Source organism: Poromitra crassiceps (assembly GCF_964638095.1).
Source record: "Poromitra crassiceps genome assembly, chromosome: 14".
NCBI lineage: Eukaryota > Metazoa > Chordata > Actinopteri > Beryciformes > Melamphaidae > Poromitra > Poromitra crassiceps.
Genome location: NC_139633.1, coordinates 18,571,332 through 18,593,894, shown reverse-complemented (window position 1 = coordinate 18,593,894; position 22,563 = coordinate 18,571,332). Strand labels below are relative to the sequence as shown.

Genomic DNA, 22,563 nt, shown 5'->3' with positions numbered 1-22,563 from the left:
ACACACACACACAGTCATAATCCCACTCATGTCTTAAAAGCATTGGCAAGTCAGTAACAGAAAACATGTATGTACAACTAGTTTTGCCAGGACTCATTTAAGTGTTTGAGATGGGCCTTCTCTCTCTCTCTCTCTCTCTCTCTCTCTCTCTCTCTCTCAGCTACCCAGGGCTGCTGGTGGTCCCCCAGGCTGTACAAGACAGCAGTCTCCACAAGGTGGCCCGCGGCTACCGGCACAACCGCCTGCCTGTGGTGTGCTGGAAACATCCTCGGACCAAAGCCGTGCTGCTGCGCTCAGGAGGCTTCCACGGCAAGAGTGTGGTGGGGCTGTTCAAGTCACAGAACCCCTCCTCAACAGGTACAACACACACCAGACTGGAGTTGTAGCTATGCCAATATTTCTTGGAGGCGGAGTTCTTCTGGATGCAGAAATAATCGTTTTGGTTTGTTCAACCTTAATGGACTGAGTCAGAGAACCACAGTTTGTTTGAAGTTAGCCACAGTACTAGCAAACTTGAACGGCAAAGAAGAAACTTCAGCCAAAGTAAATGGCAATGGATTTTTTTCTTTTTTCATTCAGGAATCAGGACTATGGCATTCATGATCTTAGAAGTATGAGAGGCTTGTTAACTAAATTAGTTTAACGAGATAGCTGTAGGCTAGTATGGCTAGTTTGAACTTGGAAGGGTAACTAGCTAACTCAGACAGTAACTTAGCTTGGGTATATTGCTTTTTTTCAGTTAGTAGCAGAGCCTAGGTTTCATAATATTAGCTCCTCCCCTCTTATCCTTTGCCATTTTTTCTGGGCTTCAGTCTCACATTCTTTTTACATTCTTTCTGAATTGTTCGTAATCGTAACTAAGGCCCGTTACATAGTCTATGCAAGCAAATGCAGGCAGCATCACAAAGACCCAAGCAAAGGGGATGTCTATCCTTTCTGCATAGTCAAATGTGACCAATTTGTTGTAGAACGCATCACTATTTCATCACCAGTGCATGCCAAGAAAATAATATTCTCAAAGGTGCACATACCGTGTTCTTTGTTTTTTCTTCTTCTTTTGTCAGCGATGGAGAGTGTATAAAAGTACACATTCCTCTTCAGTAGTAATTTTTAAACACCCATCCAGACTAGTGGCTTTGCTCCCTCTTGTGGATAAACGGGGTATTACCTCAGACAGGGCTCTAGGAAGTCGCTGTGTGTACTACGCAAGGCCACTCGCATTAGCATTCCTTGCGTGCAGTATTTGCGTATTTAACACGACTAAAATTCCAATCTGCGTAGACACACTTCGCCAACACACACATTAGCACACCCAACAAAAGCAACCTGTTGATGTTTTGCCGACAAAGCACTGGACGTGTAATTGTGTAACGTGAGTGTTGTCTTCTGCCCCGACAGCCCCTGCTTCTTCAGAGACATCCAGTAGTCTAGAACAAGAGAAGTACCTGCAGGCCATACTGGACTCCATCCCCATCTACTTCAAAATGAACGGCAACAGCACCCTGTCCAACCGCTCCCTCATAGGCCTCTCACCAGGTACACTCTAACACCCAGAATAACATGACTATACTGTAGGCCTCTCACCAGGTACACTCTAACACCCAGAATAACATGACTATAGGCCTCTCACCAGGTACACTCTAACACCCAGAATAACATGACTATACTGTAGGCCTCTCACCAGGTATACTCCAACACCCAGAATAACATGACTATAGGCCTCTCACCAGGTATACTCCAACACCCAGAATAACATTACTATAGGCCTCTCACCAGGTACAATCCAACACCCAGAATAACATGATTATAGGCCTCTCACCAGGTCTACTCCAACACCCAGAATAACATTACTATAGGCCTCTCACCAGGTATACTCCAACACCCAGAATAACATTACTATAGGCCTCTCACCAGGTACACTCTAACACCCAGAATAACATGACTATAGGCCTCTCACCAGGTATACTCCAACACCCAGAATAACATGACTATACTGTAGGCCTCTCACCAGGTATACTCCAACATCCAGAATAACATGACTATACTGTAGGCCTCTCACCAGGTATACTCCAACACCCAGAATAACATGACTATACTGTAGGCCTCTCACCAGGTATACTCCAACACCCAGAATAACATGACTATAGGCCTCTCACCAGGTATACTCCAACACCCAGAATAACATGACTATACTGTAGGCCTCTCACCAGGTATACTCCAACATCCAGAATAACATGACTATACTGTAGGCCTCTCACCAGGTATACTCCAACATCCAGAATAACATGACTATACTGTAGGCCTCTCACCAGGTATACTCCCAACATCCAGAATAACATGACTATACTGTAGGCCTCTCACCAGGTATACTCCAACATCCAGAATAACATGACTATACTGTAGGCCTCTCACCAGGTATACTCTAACACCCAGAATAACATGACTATACTGTAGGCCTCTCACCAGGTATACTCCAACACCCAGAATAACATGACTATAGGCCTCTCACCAGGTATACTCCAACACCCAGAATAACATGACTATACTGTAGGCCTCTCACCAGGTATACTCCAACATCCAGAATAACATGACTATAGGCCTCTCACCAGGTATACTCCAACACCCAGAATAACATGACTATACTGTAGGCCTCTCACCAGGTATACTCCAACATCCAGAATAACATGACTATACTGTAGGCCTCTCACCAGGTATACTCTAACACCCAGAATAACATGACTATACTGTAGGCCTCTCACCAGGTATACTCCAACACCCAGAATAACATGACTATAGGCCTCTCACCAGGTATACTCCAACACCCAGAATAACATGACTATACTGTAGGCCTCTCACCAGGTATACTCCAACACCCAGAATAACATGACTATAGGCCTCTCACCAGGTATACTCCAACACCCAGAATAACATGACTATACTGTAGGCCTCTCACCAGGTACACTCCAACATCCAGAATAACATGACTATAGGCCTCTCACCAGGTATACTCCAACACCCAGAATAACATGACTATACTGTAGGCCTCTCACCAGGTATACTCCAACATCCAGAATAACATGACTATACTGTAGGCCTCTCACCAGGTATACTCTAACACCCAGAATAACATGACTATAGGCCTCTCACCAGGTATACTCCAACACCCAGAATAACATGACTATAGGCCTCTCACCAGGTACACTCCAACACCCAGAATAACATGACTATAGGCCTCTCACCAGGTACACTCCAACACCCAGAATAACATTACTATTGGTAATCTCACATGCCCTTAAAAGAAAAAGTGGCGGTAGAGACAGGAAACCCTATTGGGATTATTCTGGCTCTATAATCCGGACAGATTTAGCCTGCTTTCTGTAATAATGCATCCCTCAATTACTTGAATGCATCCATTATTTTGGCATATATATAAGGAATAATGGATAGTGAGCCGGTGATTACTGGCGAAATAATGACCGACAGGTGATATTGAGCCCGACGCGCATAATGCGCATAATGACCTGAAGGTCATTATTTCCAGTAATCACCGGCTCACTATCCATTATGCCGCTTAGAACACGGCCTACAACTAAATCATTCAATAATCTGACAAAAATAATTATTCAAATAGATTTTTTAATAGCGTTTTCAACGACAAAGCGGTTTCATTCATAATTGGCACACAAGACACCACAGCTGCAACTGGTTGGCCTAATTAGTAGTGTCTTGCTGACAAAAGGCTCTTATCAACTGATTAATCCAGGTGTGGCAGAGCAGCGGTCGGTTGTCGAGAAATAATGACCGGTGAATCTTGTTGATTGACCAATCAGAATCGAGTATTCAAGAGAGCCGTGTTCTAAATATATATATATATACTACTACACGACTATATACTACTAGACCACTGCACCACTGCCGTGAGGTACAGTAGAGTGGAGAAAGGTCAGCGGTAACTAGGTCAAAGTTGAAACAATTTGAACTTTGAGCGCGGTGCACGGTGGCAAATTTGAGCGGTGCGTGACGCCAAAGGTAGCGCTGCTGCCACATAGTTGGGAGGCAGCACTCTCCCCATAGAAAACAACGGCACAGCCGGGCGCCCAGAGCTGTTTTACCACGGATCGTGTGTGGGGGCTTTAGAAATCAGACACTCTAGCATGTGATGTCATTATTCAACACTCTCTGGAGATACTTTGCAGGAACTGTAGTCAGATATTTGTTGTCTTGTGGCTGAAGGCCTATGAAGTGTAACTGCTTCTTTTCATGAGATCCTACTATTGTAAGATACAGTAAGTGAAACTATACTTTGAAAAACCCAGGTTATGTTCAGAACTTTGCTTTCAAGAATCCCATTTATTATTAATATATTATTTTATTGTAGGATTAAAAATACAAAGAAATTAATAAAGAAAATCCTCAAGAACTGTTTTGATGGATATTAACTTTTTTAAGACTAAAGAAGAAAGCGAATGAACTCGTGAGTCCAGCCCCTGGTCCTCTCAGTAGGTTATGACCGAAAGCTGTTTTTCTCACAGGGTTACAGTTTTGTCCATTTTTGGGTGACTCGTCATTGATTTTACACCTGTGAGATACCTTGATGAAGACAGGCTAAGCTATCTGAAAGATAACTTTTTATTTTATTTGCTCTCTATACAAAAACACTTGGTTTGTTTGAGAGGGAGTTTGATTAGGAGGACGTCTAGTATGCATTTCTTCTGATAAAGAAGGAAACTGCAGACTTGCACTTTCACAATTATTTTTGTTTTGTTTTGCTCTGCCATCTGGCAATCGTTTTTCTTTCCTTTTCTTTTTGTGTTTGCCCTGGTCACTGGTTATTTTTCAGCTACTTATCTTGTGAGTCTTCCTCTGCTGTGTGTGTGTGTGTGTGTGTGTGTGTGTGTGTGTGTGTGTGTGTGTGTGTGTGTGTGTGTGTGTGTGTGCTCGTGCGCGTGTGTGTGTGCTCGTGCGTGTGTGTGTGACTGTGAGAAATATATTGGGAAGGAAATGCTGTACAATATAAGGTTATGTAAGAGGAACAGGACAACCTGTGGTCACTTCCAAATCATCCATCTCTTCAAACTTCACCTCTTTATGCCATTGTAATGTTATATTACTAGGCATCTCGCGCGCTCGATTCCTAGGCTCGCTCGCCGCGTGGCCTCACCCGCCCTGCAGCGTGACTGCTGTGCAGGCTCACTTGCTCTTATGACATCATCAGTGATGTCACAATGCACAATTCCGCAAGTGACATCACTGATGACATCACTTCCGGGACAAAATTAAAACAGAGAACATTGCCCACATGCTCCCTTTTATAATAGAAGATTCTGTATTAACGCTGTGATAATGCTAACAACACACACACGTGTGCGTGCACACACACACGCACACGTGCATACACATGCTTGCGCACGCACACACACACACACACACACTCACACACACACACACACACACACACACACACATACTTAGTCAAGTGCATTATCAGCATTTCTGTTAACTGTGTTAAAAAGCCTCCAAATCATCATTAATGCCATCGCCCCTCAGCTCTTGAAGTAGCTCTAAGACTGTAAGGATCAGAGCAGAGCAGATCAGATCAGATCAGATCAGATCAGATCAGATCAGGGGCTTCTTAATGGGGAAATGCGATTCACTTAATCCCCATAATGTCAGACTGAGCCAAAAGCCTTAATTGAACATTACAGTCAGTGTTGCTTCTGCTTGTAGATGTGCAACCTTTTCCACTTGTCTTGTTTCTGATGCTTTCTTGAGGCTGAACCATCTTCCTGAACCTGTCTCCCAGGTCCATTCATGTTATTCCAACAATAGAGGAATAATACTTGTGTGTGTGTGTGTGTGTGTGTGTGTGTGTGTGTGTGTGTGTGTGTGTGTGTGTGTGTGTGTGTGTGTGTGTGTGTGTACGTGTGTGTGTGTGTGTGTGTGTGTGTGTGTGTGTGTGTGTGTGTGCGCGTGTGTGTGTGTGTGTGTGTGTGTGTGTGTGTGTGTGTGTGTGTGTGTGTGTGTGTGTGTGTGTGTGTGTGTGTGTTGTCTTCAGGCAGTGAAAGGAGGACATCTAGGATACCAAAGATGGCGCCTGTCCATTTAGACATCCCGTTCTCAAACAGCTTTACTCGAGGGGGTGAGTTTTGGCTTCCATTTCCTTCTGAACACACATCTCCCCCTCCTGCCCATGAACACACATCTCATCTCCCCCTCCTGCCCATGAACACACATCTCCCCCTCCTGCCCATGAACACATACCTCCCCCTCCTGCCCATGAACCTGCAGGAATCTCCCCCTCCTGCCCATGAACCTGCAGGAATAGTCATGTGGGAGAGGGGATGGTTCTCTGAGGCGACAGGTAGTCTTTCAGTACTAGTGTTCATATCCAGTCACACCTGGAACAAGTCACACTCATTGTTCACATTGCCATCGGCTCTTCATAAACACTTACTGTGATTGGAATACTTTGTAATGTGGACAAAATCCAGTCACACTGCACATACCGGTACAAGAAATGTAAAGAGGCAGGAGAAAGGAGAAAGGAGAGTGAGGAGAAAAGTCAGCGCAGACACAGATTTAAATAAATATAGTCACATTTTCCTCATAGAATATATATATATATAGTATTTAATCAGATCAAAAATTATGTGAAGGGTAATCCTAGTCTTAGTGCCCAGGGTGAATGAAGCAGGTTGTTATATGAAGAATTTGTTACTTTGAGGTTTGTTTTTATGAGCTTCTTATGGTAGCAGACATGAGTATGAAGCATAAAGTAGGGATTTTGATTTGTTCTGCAAGTATCTCTTGATATAAATTCATTGTCTTCATCCGTCTTTTTTTTATTATTTTTTTGACCTTAACTGACCTTGGCAAAACCGCAGGATCCAAATGTAATCTTCCAGATCAATAATTGTAACCCGACACACCACCATCATGACTGAGTGGAATGTGAACTTTGGATTGTAAAAGGGAGTGTGTGCATCGGCACTAACTGTCATGACATGTCAGACTGTTTTGTCTTGGTCAAAGAAATATGATGTTGCTGCAAAACAGCGAGTGTTACTCACTATGTTAGATGAAGGTCAGGAGTGAAATTTCTTGTGAAACGTATTCAGCGTTTTCATTTTCTTTTACTCTTTATAGTTCTCAGTTCTCACACAAAAGGATGACACATGGATTCAGACTGCTTGAAATACTCCCATCCTTTGCCACATGATTGCAACACAGCCAAGCAACATTTTAATCATGTTTACGGGATCCAAAGTGCAACATTGTTACATCATGTCATCATTCTCTTCCTTCCAGAAAGCAGTCATCATACCTTTTCTTTGTGCCATCAGTCATAATCATGGGCAATCATACTCATGCATGTATCTTGTAATGACAATCACTCTCATGATCTTCTCAAATTGAAAAGTTAACATCTTTCATTCTGTCGCTTTTGGAGGAGGGGAGAGCAGCTCAGTCTTTTGCCCCACAGTTGTAACCAAGGGGTGCTAGCTCGTAGCTCTGTTGGTGAAGCCAATGCGGGAAATCTTTCAAATTGCCTACAGGGGGCGACGCCACTGGCTGCAAAAAGAAGTCTGATTACATGGAAGTGAATGGGAAAATGACCGTGCTTCTCACTTAATAATAATAATAATGGCTTTAATTTATATAGCACACTTTAAAATGTAAAACAAATCTCAAGGTGCTTGAATTATGGCCCTAGTAAACACTTTGAGTTTATCGTCTCAATTGCCAGTTTCAAGTCTTCTTAAAGGGATAGTTGGGTTTGTTTGGAATAAGGTAGTTGTACGGTTGGGAGGAAATAGTGCCGAATGAGAGGGCTGTTTGACGGTAAAGTAAAGCGCTGAAAATTGTCAAAATAGAGCGTGCGTGCATATACACTGATATTGATTTGTTTAGGTGGGCGTTGTTTTAGGTGGCTAAATTACGTTTTAGTTCTTGGCCCCCTGTACTAAAGAGACAGAGCTGTGGAGGCTGTGCTGGGAGTGCTGGGTCTCGATAGACGGTGCGCTCAGCGTCCAGAACACTGTACCTATTTCAGTTAGTGTATCGAACTAGCTGATAGGACCCCACTTCAAACAAACCGAACTATCCCTTTAAATAAAGCATGTTCATTTGGTAAATTATGATCCAATTTTAATAAATAATAAATAATATTAAATTAAAATACATTTTAAATTTACAATAATACATTTTAAATAGATGATCAAAAAGACTGTCAGCGAGTGAGGGAGCTCGCCGATCACGGACCAATTACAGGCTGCGCTGTGGCTCTACGCGTCCAAATACACATCACCTCTGGCTCCAAATAACCAAGATGGCGACGGTCAGCCTCAAGACTTCCAAAACGCGAGTCCAAAAACCAATGGTAGCTACGTCCATATATTTATACGGTCTATGGTTGTAACTCTCCAACTTGACCATGCGTGACTGTGTTTCTGTGGTCTCAAACGGTTGGGTGTGTATTAGTTTGTGATGTTGATGTGATATTTTTTATTTATTTTTGTATGCCTCTCTCCTCCCCATCTCCTACCCCTCCCTCCTGTACACCAGTGCTTGGGTACAAGGATAAACTATTCACTCACTCACACCAAAAACCTGCCAGTAAGGGGAGAATGCAGAATCAAGGTATAGTGAACCTGTCTCTTTCAGATATAATAACATTTTTTCGCACATCTTCCTCATCATCATTTCCCCTTCCCCTAACCTACGCGGGTCTTCTCTAACCAAGACACGCACTAACATCACGTTGCAGTCAGACCCGCATCCTTACAAAGACCTTGTGAGCCACAGGGCTAATCGTGACTGACTTTGTGGGTGCCTTCTGGGAGTTGTGGTTCTTCCCCCCCCCCAAACCAAAGTGGCTGCTCTAATGTGGCCGTCTCCATTGTTAATGTGTCGGCTCAGCGGGGCTGATTGTGGTCAGCGAGCGGGCCGGGGAGGGAAGGAAGCTGTTTGTCATGTCAGCGCCGGGCATGAATCACGCAGAATGAGGCCCCCACTGGCCACGGCCCGCAGTATAAAGAGATCTTGGGTAATCCATATTATGTGCCTCAAAGCGATTAGGATTTGGTTCATATCTGTAAAAGTCAGGGAAACGTTCATATTGTACGATATGTTTTCTGATTGGTTGGATTTATCGGTGGAAAGGTCATGTCTGTTTATCTACGGTTATGAGGTCTAAACTGCAGTCATAGTCACCCCCTCATTAGGGGTACAGTAGGCTGCATGTAAACAACAACCTATCTTATTGATAACATCTGGGGAAAGTGTTACAAGCAGCTCGTGAAACCAAACACCAATTCCAATCTCAGTGCGAACACTCCGGTTACGACGCCCAAAGGTTATTTCGGGTTGTCAGGATGTCTTATCTTTGTCTGGTTTGTGAGTGCGAGTCCATGCAGGTGATGTTAAGGCAGCCACATCACTGCTTTGGTGACAGAAGCTGACGTTAGCAAATTGCCAGCGATGCCAAGTGCAACTCAAAGGGGCCTGAAAATAACGACTGTGAAAAAGCATGTCCTTGCTAACAGTGAATCATGCAGTTGTGGAAGTGTTGTTGCATGCTAGCCTTGTTGACTTGCTAAAAAAAAAGTCAAACAACTTCTGCTTCTAATATCTCAACACCCACAACACTGAGGATTTATTTTTTTCTTTTTTGTGCACTGAAAGAATTAAGGTGTTTACATAATCCCTGTTTGTACTGCTGTGCATGTAAATAGTCAGCATGTCATGTGTTGTTCATCATTCAGTCTAAGTGTGTTTGACATCAAGTGTACATGGATATATCCTGTATGGCTTTGTAACCGGGCCGGCTCTGCTTGTGTCTTGCCTCTTCTGTGTTTGCAGGCATGTGGGCCAGCCTGCGCTCCAGCAGCAGACTCGGCCTGCACCCTGCAGCGGACGTGGGCGCCAGGCTGGCAGGGAAGGATCTGGCACCCCCTGCAGGCAGCAACAGCCTGCAGGCGCAGCTCCTCAAACAGCAAGCTGCACTCTACATCTTCGGAGAGAAGTCCCATCTACGGGTGAGAAAGAGAGTAATGTATCTTTTGGCGGCTATGAGGACTTTGTATTATTACCAGCCGTGTGTGTGTGTGTGTGTGTGTGTGTGTGTGTGTGTGTGTGTGTGTGTGTGTGTGTGTGCGCGCGTGTGTGTGTGTGCGCGTGTGTGCGTGTGCGTCGTCATGGCAGCAATGTGGTCCTGGAGACCCCTATTGTAGCGGGAACTACCACAGAAGCGGTTTCGGTTTCTGTCTGTCTGTCTGTCTGTCTGTCTGTAGACAGATTTTGTTGAAAATGAAAAGTCGGATTGAAATTCAGTCAGTTGTATATTGCTCCACTGACAAGTCTCTCTCTTTTGCCTTGAAGGGCTTGAAGGTGGACTCTTCTCTGAACTGTGAACTGGTGCCTGTGGACTTTGCAGACACCCGGCAGGTCAAAGCTGCTTTTAAGAAGCTGCTGAGGGCCTGTGCTCCCAGTGCCACCTCCTCAGACACCGAGGACTCCTTCCTCAAGGCCTTGCAGGACTCTGAGTGGATCCTACAGGTGACACAACACACACACACACACACACACACACACACACACGCACGGCCAAACGTGACTTTCACATCATGGTAAATCCACTCTGAAGCTTTTTCCCAGGGGAAATGGATATACACAAAGACTGGAGAGCAGTGGAGCTCTTATCAAGCTAGTTATCTTGCTGACCCCCTGCTGCCTCAGTCTTTACATTTAGTATTTATGAGCATGTCGTCGGCTGTGGAACAATATTATCTGTGGGAAACGCTGCTTAGTTGTGCTCAGTCAGCACACTAGAGCAATTTACCGGCAGCCCAAAAATGGTCATAATGCACAGAATGGATTAATTGTGTGTGCGTGTGTGTGCGTGTGTGTGTTTGTGTGTGTGTGTGTGTGCGCGCGCGCGCGCATATGTGTGTGTGTGTGTGCGTGCGCATGTTAACGTGCACGTTTATCTCCCACAGCTTCACAAGATCCTGCAGCTGGCACTGTTTCTGGTGGAGCTTCTGGACAGCGGCTCATCTGTTCTCCTCAGCCTGGAGGATGGCTGGGACATCACTACACAAGTGAGGAAAACACACAAACACCTGCGTGAATACAGTAAACACACAGCTAAGACAAGCAGAAGACCTTGGAAGAAGGGACTGAGCACAGTGTAGCCAGAGAGAGCTTTATGTTTGGTGCCTTGTTGTGAAAGCAACATGCCTCATGTGTGAAAGGGTACACTTCACCTATCATCCAGGGCAGGCTCAGTGGGGGGCAACCCTGACCTGATCCGGAGTTCATGTGTGAAAGTGGCTTGGTGTGTGACATCAGATTCTGCCACACCTATCTTTCCAAGTTCTCACTTCTAATGAATGCTGTCTCTCTTTGACCTGATGATACACAGCTGAGTAATAAAAATGTCTTCAGCCTCGAAACGCTATGTCACTGATTTGTGGAACGCTATGTCACTGATTTGTGCGCATGGTTCTGATTTTAAGACGTGTAAACAAAAGCCAGGTTCCTCAAAAGCCAAAATCCTCATCGCTTGTCCGCAACCCTTCACGTTGCAACATCGTCTTGTCACGCCTGCTTTCTGACCTCATATTTTCCTCCATGCCGACCTGTTGAGCACACGTGTTTGTGTCGCAAGCGCGTGGCCTTCAAATGTGTTTACTAGCTCTGCAAAGCCCTGGGCTGCCGTTTAAAAAGCACAAGGTTCTGGATCCCCGATGCCAGGCACGTGTTGGGCCCAGAGCGGCTCGCTCCGCGGGCCGCCACCCTCGGCACGCCGGCGCCTGATCGGGGCTTCCGCAGGCAAATGGGCTCCATATGCTTTGGCTATCCGCGGCCCATAGACACCCAGCAGACAGGACAGGATGCAAAACGCTCCTCTGTGCCTTCTCCACCCTTGTCTCTCTGTTTTTCCACTCCTCGTCCTCATGCTAACCCTCTCTCTCTGTGTGTTTCTCTCCGCTCTCTTTTCTCATGCCTCGCTTCTCCTCTCTTAAATCCATTCTTCAGACCGTTGTAGTCGAGCACTAATCTGGGGGGCTTAGGCCTGGACCGGGGTGCACCGGGGCTTTCTCCACCACTCGGGCCTGGATGTTCTAGTAAACCCCCCGGGGAAGTCATCAACTGTTTTTCCCGTTCATTCCACACGCGTCAGGGCTCATTAGCTGTGTTGGAGCAGCAGACACGGGCAGGGAGGCGGGGAGGCAGAGAGGCGGGGAGGCAGAGAGGCAGGGAGGCAGAGAGGCGGGGAGGCAGAGAGGCGGGGAGGCAGAGAGGCGGGGAGGCAGAGGGGCGGGGAAGCAGAGAGGCAGAGAGGCAGGGAGGCGGAGAGGCAGGGAGGCGGAGAGGCGGGGAGGCGGGGAGGCAGAGGGGCAGGGAGGCAGAGAGGCAGGGAGGCAGAGAGGCGGGGAGGCAGAGAGGCAGGGAGGCGGGGAGGCAGAGGGGCAGAGAGGCGGGGAGGCAGAGAGGCAGAGAGGCAGGGAGGCAGAGAGGCGGGGAGGCAGAGAGGCGGGGAGGCAGAGAGGCAGGGAGGCGGGGAGGCAGAGAGGCAGAGGGGCGGGGAGGCAGAGAGGCAGGGAGGCAGAGAGGCGGGGAGGCAGAGAGGCGGGGAGGCAGGCCAAACGTATCGCATGTGGAGACAAGTGGCTCTGCTGCGTTGTGGAACGAGCTCAAGTGTGGCTGAAGATTTTTTAATTCTGAAGATGTTAAATGCATTTTGTCATAAACCGACAATCAATTGAACATTGTGTGACGAGAGGTTTGGCAGCTTTTTCACCACTGTGTTCAGTTTTTAAGGTGATGCAAAGTTAGGTGATACCACCCACTAAAAAGACACGGTTTACTGAAGCGTATTGGTACACTTTGGTCAAATCTAAGAAGAGAGCCTTGATCATTTATTTATTTTCCCATTACGTCTCTATAGCTAACAAGGGGATTCATATATCAACTTTGTGCTAACATCACCATCAGAAAAAGTGCAGCACTAACTCGCCTCTCGCCTCTGTCTTTCTGCCTGTAGGTGGTGTCGTTGGTGCAGCTGCTGAGCGACCCCTTCTACAGGACTTTGGAGGGCTTTCAGGTGCTGCTGGAGAAGGAGTGGCTGTCCTTCGGCCACAAGTTCAGCCAGCGAAGCAACCTGAGTCCCAGCAGCCAGGGCAGCGGCTTCACCCCCGTCTTCCTGCAGTTCCTGGACTGTGTGCACCAGGTGAGCCTACAGCACCACCCACCCCACCCCACCCCACTGTGTGCACCAGGTGAGCCTACAGCACCACCCACCCCACCCCACCCCACTGTGTGCACCAGGTGAGCCTACAAACAAACCCCAACCCAACCCCACTGTGTGCACTGTGTGCACCAGGTGTGCCTACAAAACCCAACCCCACCCCCCACCCAGTCCCACAGGTACCCCCTACACACAGCATATCTGCCTCATCTACGCCATTTCTCTCTCCACCCCCCACCCCCCCCCCCCCCATGCCTTAACGTTATTTAAACCGTCTCCATGAGCTCATCTCATTCCTCCAAAAGAGAAGAGGGGAGAAAGCCGGGGGGGGGGGGGTGAGAAATTCAGCTGTCAATATCTTTACATTTGGTTTAGTTTTGCACTTTGCATTCCCTGTGTTCGATAAGTAATTGAGACAGTGCGGTGCACCAGGGAGGCTGTGGCCCAGATGGTCCATGAACCCAGTGATCAGCGCCGGGCTTTCCGTGCTAGCGTGTTTCTATGCGTGTTTAGAGCTACGAGTGGAAAATTGCAGTTTTGGGGATTGAAAGTGTCTCTGAAGGCTTTGGGTGTGCTTTAGTATGGGGGGGGGGTCGTGAAGATGGAGGGCTGAAAAGGCTTTGGGTGTGCTTTAGTATGGGGGGGGGGGTCATGAAGATGGAGGGCTGAAAAGGCTTTGGGTGTGCTTTAGTATGGGGGGGGGGGGTCGATGAGAATGGAGCCGGTGCAGCTAAACTCCAGAGCACCGTTTCCGCTCCAAAATGCTAACTTTAGAGAATGCGTTGTGTTTCGGTGTCTCCTGGGGGCGCTGCAGGCCCACGCCCATACACTTACATCAACACATACTTTCTGCATTTGTCTTTTCAAACTGTTGGCTCGGCTGCGAAGGCAGCTTGGCGGGGGTCCGAGGTCCTGGAGACCAATAAATGGAGGGGGGAGAGGGGGGATTCGGACAAGCACTGAAAATAGAAGTGCCTCATCTCCAAAACAGCTGTTGTTTTTGCCAGTAGACCCAGGTGGCCACAGATATTCAGCAGAGCACTGAGGTCTTCTCTCTTCTTGGTCACCTCACACCGCTGGATGGGGACAATATTCCCATTAGCTCTGCCTATGTAGATTGTGTCTGGCAGTGATGTCACTCACCTTTAACCCCCCTCCCCCCCCAGGAGAGGAGGGGTCCTGTGTCTGTCAATAATTGGTCATGTATGCACTGGAGAGATGTGTAGCCAAAACACGGGACGGGAGGACAGGATCCAGTTGTCACAAAGACTGACGCTCTCTCTGTCTCTCTCTCTCTCTATCTGTCTCTTTGCAGATTTTGGAGCAGCACCCTCTAGAGTTTGAGTTTAATCAGCATTATGTGAAGTTCCTGGCTTATCATCACATCTCCAACCGCTTCAAGACCTTCCTGTTGGACTCAGACTATGAGCGCTTGGAGCATGGTCAGTGTGCTGTGACATTATGCTAGGGGACATTTGGATGCTGCTATCACATATTATACTGTGTGTATACTCTTGTGACTGGCTAGAGGATGTCTGTATTTTCACATCACAACTGTTCACCTTTCTAAACTAATTAGCAAGGTTTGAATATTCTGTGCCAACCATTCATTGACATGTGACAAATTTTCTCAGTTGGTTTTCAACTCGTTTTCAAAATGTCCCACCAGTAGCTCTCAACATTGACGTTGTTTAGTTACATTGTAACATTGTAACCCCTCCTTAGCACCATGTCACCACCTTCAAAATCCACAGTGATATTTACAACTGGACAACAGGAGCTCAATCTCTGTATCAAAGAATCCCAAAGACATATTTGGTATAACAAGATACTGACTACAAATTCAATATGCTGCGGTATTCATTATTTTAGGAATGCATGTCACCTAATTGGTTACCCAACTGACAAGTGATGTGCAGTTTCCAGAGCAGCAGAGAGAAAGTTACTACAGTAGTTGGAAAGGTACTATCTTGTTCAGATGTGGTGAGATGTTGTGATCTGTTAGGAGCTGCTGTGCCAGTGCAGTGTCAACATCGTTATGGGTGCTGAATGTATACGGGAACGTAGTTCTGGCATGCCAGAATTTATTATCCACACAAACAAACAAAAATTGACTCTTTTTTTTATCTTGAGTAATCTTGAGCAACGAAGCAGCGTCTTCTCTCTCTCGCTCTGACAGGAACGTTGTTTGAGGACAAGGGAGACAAGCACGCCCGGAGAGGCATCTGTATCTGGGAGTGCATCAACCGGATGCACAGGAAGAGTCCCATCTTCTTCAACTACCTGTACAACCCCACGGAGAACGAGGTGAGTCTTCTTGTGTGACCTTCTTCTACAATGTAGAACAACCATGTAGAATATACATGGTTGAAGGGATTTGCATTTGATCCATCCAGCTCCGACGTTGAGTAGTGGTGCAAACAAATCGGTCACTGCATGTGGCCTTTCGTCCCTTCCCTTGTACTTCCATACATATTGGATATTGCACAAATGAATATCTTCTGATGACCTTCCAGGGTGCTTCGGGGTTTTGGATGGTTGGTTAAGTAGAAAGAATATGAAAAGCAGCAGATCACTGGAGTAATTTCTTATCACAATAGTGCCGTTATGGGGTTTTTCCTCTTCGTAGAAGAATCCCTCTTGTCTCCTTCCAGTTCCCTCACAAGGCAATACCCAGTTGCTTATATAAGCCTTCACATGAAGTATGAGCAGAACCGCGATGTTCTCTCATATCTCTCCTATTCCCTTTCATATTCCAGGAGTCTGTACAGTAAATCAGTCAGGAGAGCAGCAGTAATTAGTTATTATTATAGATATATTATTGATTTGTGCCTCGCAGCTGATACTGAAGCCATCCGTCAGCGTGCCAAACCTGACCAAGTGGGACTTCTTCACGGACGAGACTCTGTCCACCGGGCCGTGCTACGACTGGAGGATGATGGTCGTGAGGACGGAGAGCGCGGACGAGGCGGACACCATCTCCACCAGCAAGAGGAGGATCGTGTGGCCCTGCTACAGCAGCGTGAGCCGCGCCCAGCCCGACGCCATCACCAAACTGCTGGCTGTAAGAGTTTCTTGCCAAACGACACTATCTTGGACTTTCTCATTGTTTGCTCTTATGCAATATCTCACCGTTTTCCTCTTTTTTTCATCGCCGTTGATGTGGCTCCAGGACATTGAGAAGCTGGAGGGTGAGCTCGGCCAGGCTCCAGAGAAGTGGCAGACAACTCTGGAGAGAGTCCGAGTCAGCATTCAGGAAGACCTCAAGCAGGAAGGAAATGTGAGTGGCTCCATAGCTCCATGGCTCAAACATCCACTTGGACTCATTGATGAACTGATTACATTTTGGGGGTCAAAGTTCAAGGTCACTATGACCTCATGATCTGCCTTCCATGCATGTTAACACAATATCTCAGGAACGCTTTAAGGCAATCTCTTCAAATTTGGCTCAAATATCCACTTTGACTCAGAAATGAACAGATTCGATGTTGGTGGTCATAGAAAGTTGGGGTTTGAGGGGTGGGTAGGGGAGTGGCTAGGGGTATGGGGGAGGGTTAGGGGTAGGACCATTTTCCATATTGAAAACAATTAGCTGTGTTGTTGAGGTAACCCCAAACATTATAGTAAAAATAGAGGAGGCACGCACATCCAACACAGTTAGGGTGGGTGCTGGATCAAAGAGTTACTTACAAGAGAAATAATGGATCCGCACACCACTGGAGCTCCCGTGTAGTTTTTTTTATTTTCTTTTGAAATATAGTGTGACGTTTCGAGCCAGTCGCCTCTTCTTCAGACGCTTTCTGACATAGCAGAGATACACCATCTTTAAATACCCATACATTTGCATAATTACATGACGTGATAGTGCACCAGGTGTAGAGCATTCAGAATCATAGATTGTCAATATACAGAAAGATGTCAAATGCTAAACACACATACAGTATATAGAGAAATCCATGTATTAGGAGGAAAAATACATCAAGTTAAAATATATACAGACAGTATAAAGTCAGAAAAAAGGACACAGGCTAAAAAGCCGTCAGAGATGTTTACAGGTTAAGAGGCGTCTCTTGTCCATCGAAGATTTACTTGTTAAACCTGTTGTAGGGATCAACATTGTAACACCAGAAAAGGTCCCTGTGGGACCTAGGGTCCCTACACAAAAACAGAACCACTCACATGTCACACATTAACACATTAAGGGGAGGAAAGTTAAAATATATACAGACAGTAACCCCAAACATTGCCTAAAGTGCCATAAGGCTGAATGGCCACCCCACTGCACTGTGGACTTCAGGGTATTTGTGCTTATATGAGTCATTCTGGACAGACATGGATGTAGACTGCAACTTGACTTGTTGGAGGAGGCATAGCCTACCACCGCGAGAAGGTTATTTCTAGTTCAGTATCTTTTTTAGCATTCTAGTTTGATTTACTGTGTGTGTGTGTGTGTGTGTGTGTGTGTGTGTGTGTGTGTGTGTGTGTGTGTGTGTGTGTGTGTGCGTGTGCGTGTGCGTGTGTGCTGCAGCTTCGTAAGCAGTCGGCGTCCCTCTCGGGCCTCATCCCCACGTCCAGCCTGCAGGCGTTCCAGCGGCGCTCCATGCTGCACCTGCCAGACAGCGGGCTGGGGGAGGACCGGAGCCCCGCCGCCGCTGCAGCAGCCAATGGCATCAACCGCCGCGCCGCAACCCTCTACAACCAGTTCACCCCCAAGAATGAGGAGAACAGGTGGGCTCTGAAACCCCCTGAACCCCCTGGAACAAATCACTTGGCAGGAGGTTGAGATTTGATTCACTCATAACATTTGCTGAGGGCCTGTTCAGTTTTGGGGAAATTACACACAGCCCAATGGTATGCTGTGTGTCATGTTTGTAAGGATTATCTGTACTCTGCTCACTTTGGGTGTGGACCCCTACAATTACCGTGAAGTTGAACTCACACAGTGTCCCGCCTTTAATGTGAGGATATTTTTATCCGTACGAGATGAACAGTGATAACATCTACATATTTATGGATTGATTTGTTTACGTACTTGTGCATGGTCCCCACCTTTCACGTGCTAAATAATATTTTGACAAAGATATAGCGGGATGATGATATCAGATGAAGTGGAGGAACTGATTTTTATGTTATCAGAAATTTATAGCATTTAATGATGCAGTTTGCAAATCATAGCATACAGCAATTAATTTCTCTGTAATTTAGCTGTAGATCACATAATAACACAGCAGCCTCACACCATCACATTCTTATCCGTGCTGAAGCTCTTTGGCAGGTGGTTGATGGGTCGAGGCTGGTTTTTGGAGATTAAAGACTTTTGCACAGTAATTTGGAGCAGAATGTGTTCTACAGTTCAGACTAGATGCTCCGAGGCCTCGGTGAACAGTTTCTGGAGCTCGGCGACAACGACCAATTGTGTAGAATGACCCATATGTTGTGCGAGCGTTTGTGTTTAGCGATAAACCCGTGAGCAGACCTGTGTGAGACTGCGTTTCAATCATGAGAGACCAGTGGGTAAAATTTGAAAAAATGGGAGGAAGTACAGAGGCAAAGCATCCAAATGCATCACAGTGTGAATACTTACAGGATTTAACTGACAGTATGTGGTTCTCCAGGTCTTATGAGGCGATCCTGTATAAGCGTGGAGCCCTGCTGAAAGGCTGGAAACCTCGCTGGTTTGTCCTGGACATCACGAAACACCAGGTGAGTCGACCACAGTGCGTTCCAAGTGAAACCACAAAGTGTCGTCAAAGTGTCCGGCTGTGCAGTGACGTGTGCGTCTTTTCAGCTGAGGTATTACGACACCGGCGAGGACACCAACTGCAGAGGCCACATCGACCTGGCGGAGGTGGAGTCAGTGATGATAGCCACTCCCACCATAGGAGCTCCAAAACACATCAGCGAAAAGGCCTTTTTCGATGTGAGTAACTGTGACTTTTATCGTCTTCATTTATACTAGTGCCACTTCGTTCTGAGCATGCGCAGTTGAGCAATTGTGCACCGCGCGGCGCACCCCTCTTGTTTCTTTTCTTCCTTAAGTCTCCTTCAGCTTTTCTAGTCCACATTTGACCATTGACTCATGTCCCTCCAGCTGAAGACCAGCAAGCGAGTCTACAACTTCTGTGCTTCTGACGCGCCCAACGCCCAGCTGTGGATGGACAAGATCCAGAGCTGCATCTCTGATGCATGAGCCACGACCCTCGAACCCCGAGGTCAGAGGTCAGAGCATGGAAACGTCAGGTCATCGACACTAGAGGTGCTGTCAGGCGGCCGGGAGCAGAGACGGGACTGCCACCTTCTCAGCTCAGCTATCGCATCACATTAACACGAGGACCACAGTGAACTAAGTGCCTGGTAGTGGAGGATGTAAGGATGTGTGTTGTTCATCCATTCTGTCATCCACCTCTCTGCCTGATGTAAGGATGTATGTTGTTCATCCATTCTGTCATCCACCTCACTGCCTGTTCTTTAGCAGCCTGTCAGGCTGTCATCGTTCTGTCTGTCGGCTTTAGTTGGAGTTGAAGGACGTGCCACGTTAGTCTCTGCTGTCAGGGAGGAACCTGAGATCGAGGTTACGATAAGCTGAGGTTTGAGCGGATTGCACTTCCAAGACAAGGTGATCCTACTTAAGCTGTAAATAGATCAAAGCAATATCACTGGCCATTTCAAACTGTGGGTTAAATTTTAGAATAAAAAATATAGAAAATAGCCTACAAGAGAATTTATATCAGATATTTTACTACAGTATGAGGAAAGGTTATTGCTGCTTAAGGAGAAGTATGAACTGCCAAAAACTCAGAGAGTTTAATGCACAACATGATGAGGCAATTTGTTTGCACTTAGCTCTAAAATACAATATGCACTCCTTATGACATATAGATTTTCTAACAGATGCAGACAGCAAGGCAAAAGGCATTACTTTATAATGTACATATGACGTTTCCTCAAGACACATTAAATGGTAAGAATTTGCACAGTAAAGTTCAAAAGAGATACATGACATTTTTCTATTTAAATAAGTGATGGTTTCTCTATTTTGTTTAAACATTGTGACTGTTTTTTGACTTCTGGATAACATGTTTGTCTCTTGTAATGTAAATTATTTTTTATTAAAAGTGTAACTTTTTGTGGTGGCTTAATGTGCTCTGTAAATACTCATGTGGCATGTTTTATATGTATGCTTTTCTAACCTTAATTCTAATGTGACCAACAACTTTTTTAATGTGTCATCATTATTTGTGCAAATACCCGAGTAGCCTGTTCCATGTTTATGCTCAACCATTGTCTTGAAAGTGAAATGGAGTCAAGTTGTTTTTCAAATTGTCCAAACAGGCTCTGTGTCTTTTAAGAGCTTTTAAAAAGAAAAAAGAATTGATCAGTAAGACAGCATGGTTTTGTTTTCTCAAAGATCCTTGTCATGTTTTCTGTGCATCCTATACAGTTTCATAAAACAACACAAATATTTATACTTATTTCGGAGGTTTTTGGAAAAATTACATGTTACTGTATCTTTGACCCATGTTTGTGGTGATACTAATTTTTCTTTTTTCGGAAATAAATCAAACATACTTGAAACTACCCCTGTTAATTTTGTACTTGTTTTGCCAAGTGAATATCACAGTTGTTTTTTATTATTTGTTGCTCTCATAATTGACGTCTACACCAGTGGACCCAGAGTACCACGTGCTCATCCCAGGTCTAAATCAGTCTAGTCTTCTTCTTTCGTGTAACGTCAGAGGTCCAACTTGGTGTCCTGTAGCCATGCCCGCATGCATCTCTGGTCCTAGGTCGAAGAGGCTGGCTTCCGAGGGTGGTCTATATAAGGGGCAGATGGTGATTATATGGTCGGCGGTCTGCTCAGGGTCACCGCACTCGCATGCCGCACTGTCTAGTCTGTCTGCCTGATAGGAAGGACTTAAGTTAAGTTCTCCTTTATTTATCCCCATGGGAAAATTAATCCTCTGCATTTGACCCATCCTCTACTAGGAACCTTCCTAGAACTATAGGAGCAGTGGGCAGCCGCAGTGCAGCGCCCGGGGACCAGCTCCAGTTCTTTTTGCCAGTACCTTGGTCAGGGGCACTGACAGGTGTATTAACCCTAACAAACATGTTTTTTGGTGGTGGGAGGAAACCGGAGCTCCCGGAGAATACCCACACGGACACGGGGAGAACATGCAAACTGCATACAGAAAGGCCCGGGGTTCGAACTCGGGACCTTCTTGCTGTGAGGCAATAGTGCTAACCACTGAGCCACCGTGCCGTCATCAAGCAATAAATAAGTGTACCATCTCTATTTGAAACATACCCTTACTAAATGTCACATGCTTTGGCATTGGTGATTATTACTATGAGGAATCCCAATAACACAGTGTGTGTATTGTGATGTTTCCTGGGATGAAATACCTCATGGCTCATCTTTATACAATGGGTCATAGGATACAGGAAGAAAACCCAAGCCATTTCGAAGAGCCATGTTTTCTGGCTTCGTATGAACACCTCACCTTTATTGAAAGACTTTTCTCCCAGTGAAAGGTAAGCAGACACCACTGCAACACTTTGCGTTTGCTCAGAGCCAACTCCAGGCTTGGAGACAGACGACAAGGATGGATTTCTCACTTGCCAACAATGAATAAGGGACTCGGCAAGAAACCCAACACAGGCTCCTGTGGCGCCTAGTTGGCGGGACTGAGAGGGACTCCTGCAGACCTGGGGAGGTTTGTCTCTGATGGGAAGTTGAAGGTCATAAGTAGACCAAAGTTTTTTTTTTTTTTTTCTTTTAGGAGACTGACATGTTCCTCAGCACAAGCTCCCAGCTGGCCTGTACTGGGAGCAGGTGCATGGCTGCAGCAGGCTAACATACCGGGAGCAGGTGCAGCAGCAGGCAAACATCTGGGCAGACTCTCTAGCAGGAAACTCCATATTTAGCATCTCCCTTTGGGTACACGGATTAGGCCCCCTGCCCGCAAACAGAGGGCTTCAGTAGAAGTTATTCCCGGACTCTTTGAAATGGCTGGACTCATTTCCTCCTCCAGAAGAGTTGGCAGGGTGAAAGTGATTGAAAGTGAAAGTCATTTTTCTGCTGTGGATTCCACATCCTGTAACGGCTCTTCGCTGACTGAATTAGGACCGCCGCTTTAATATCACATAAAAGGAGCCTTAAGATACTGAATGTTCTAACTCTAACTGCTTGGATCTACTCATTTCAGCTCCAAACATTGAGACAAATTATATAGATGATTCAATCTAGGCTGAATGTTTCTCATAAGTTTAGTGTGATTATTCTTGGTTGTGCTGGAAGAGTACTGCCCTCT

The 22,563-nt window shown here is 46.1% G+C and overlaps 1 protein-coding gene across 2 annotated transcripts in view; it reads left to right on the top strand.

Moving 5' to 3' along the window:
* Positions 1 to 20,378, top strand: part of sbf2 (SET binding factor 2) — a 133,117-nt gene extending 112,739 nt beyond the window's left edge. The window contains exons 27-42 of one of the 2 annotated variants that reach the window (XM_083650852.1): positions 161 to 357; positions 1,399 to 1,536; positions 6,056 to 6,139; positions 8,566 to 8,640; positions 9,862 to 10,037; positions 10,381 to 10,557; positions 10,998 to 11,099; positions 13,049 to 13,234; positions 14,568 to 14,694; positions 15,432 to 15,559; positions 16,092 to 16,316; positions 16,425 to 16,532; positions 17,781 to 17,980; positions 18,868 to 18,955; positions 19,041 to 19,172; positions 19,344 to 20,378. In XM_083650852.1, the coding sequence (XP_083506978.1) occupies positions 161 to 357; positions 1,399 to 1,536; positions 6,056 to 6,139; positions 8,566 to 8,640; positions 9,862 to 10,037; positions 10,381 to 10,557; positions 10,998 to 11,099; positions 13,049 to 13,234; positions 14,568 to 14,694; positions 15,432 to 15,559; positions 16,092 to 16,316; positions 16,425 to 16,532; positions 17,781 to 17,980; positions 18,868 to 18,955; positions 19,041 to 19,172; positions 19,344 to 19,442 (2,242 nt within the window). In that variant the 3' untranslated portion in view covers positions 19,443 to 20,378. The remainder of the gene's footprint in view (positions 1 to 160; positions 358 to 1,398; positions 1,537 to 6,055; positions 6,140 to 8,565; positions 8,641 to 9,861; positions 10,038 to 10,380; positions 10,558 to 10,997; positions 11,100 to 13,048; positions 13,235 to 14,567; positions 14,695 to 15,431; positions 15,560 to 16,091; positions 16,317 to 16,424; positions 16,533 to 17,780; positions 17,981 to 18,867; positions 18,956 to 19,040; positions 19,173 to 19,343) is intronic. The other variant, XM_083650853.1, reaches the window with a different exon arrangement.
* The last annotated feature ends 2,185 nt before the right edge of the window (positions 20,379 to 22,563 follow it).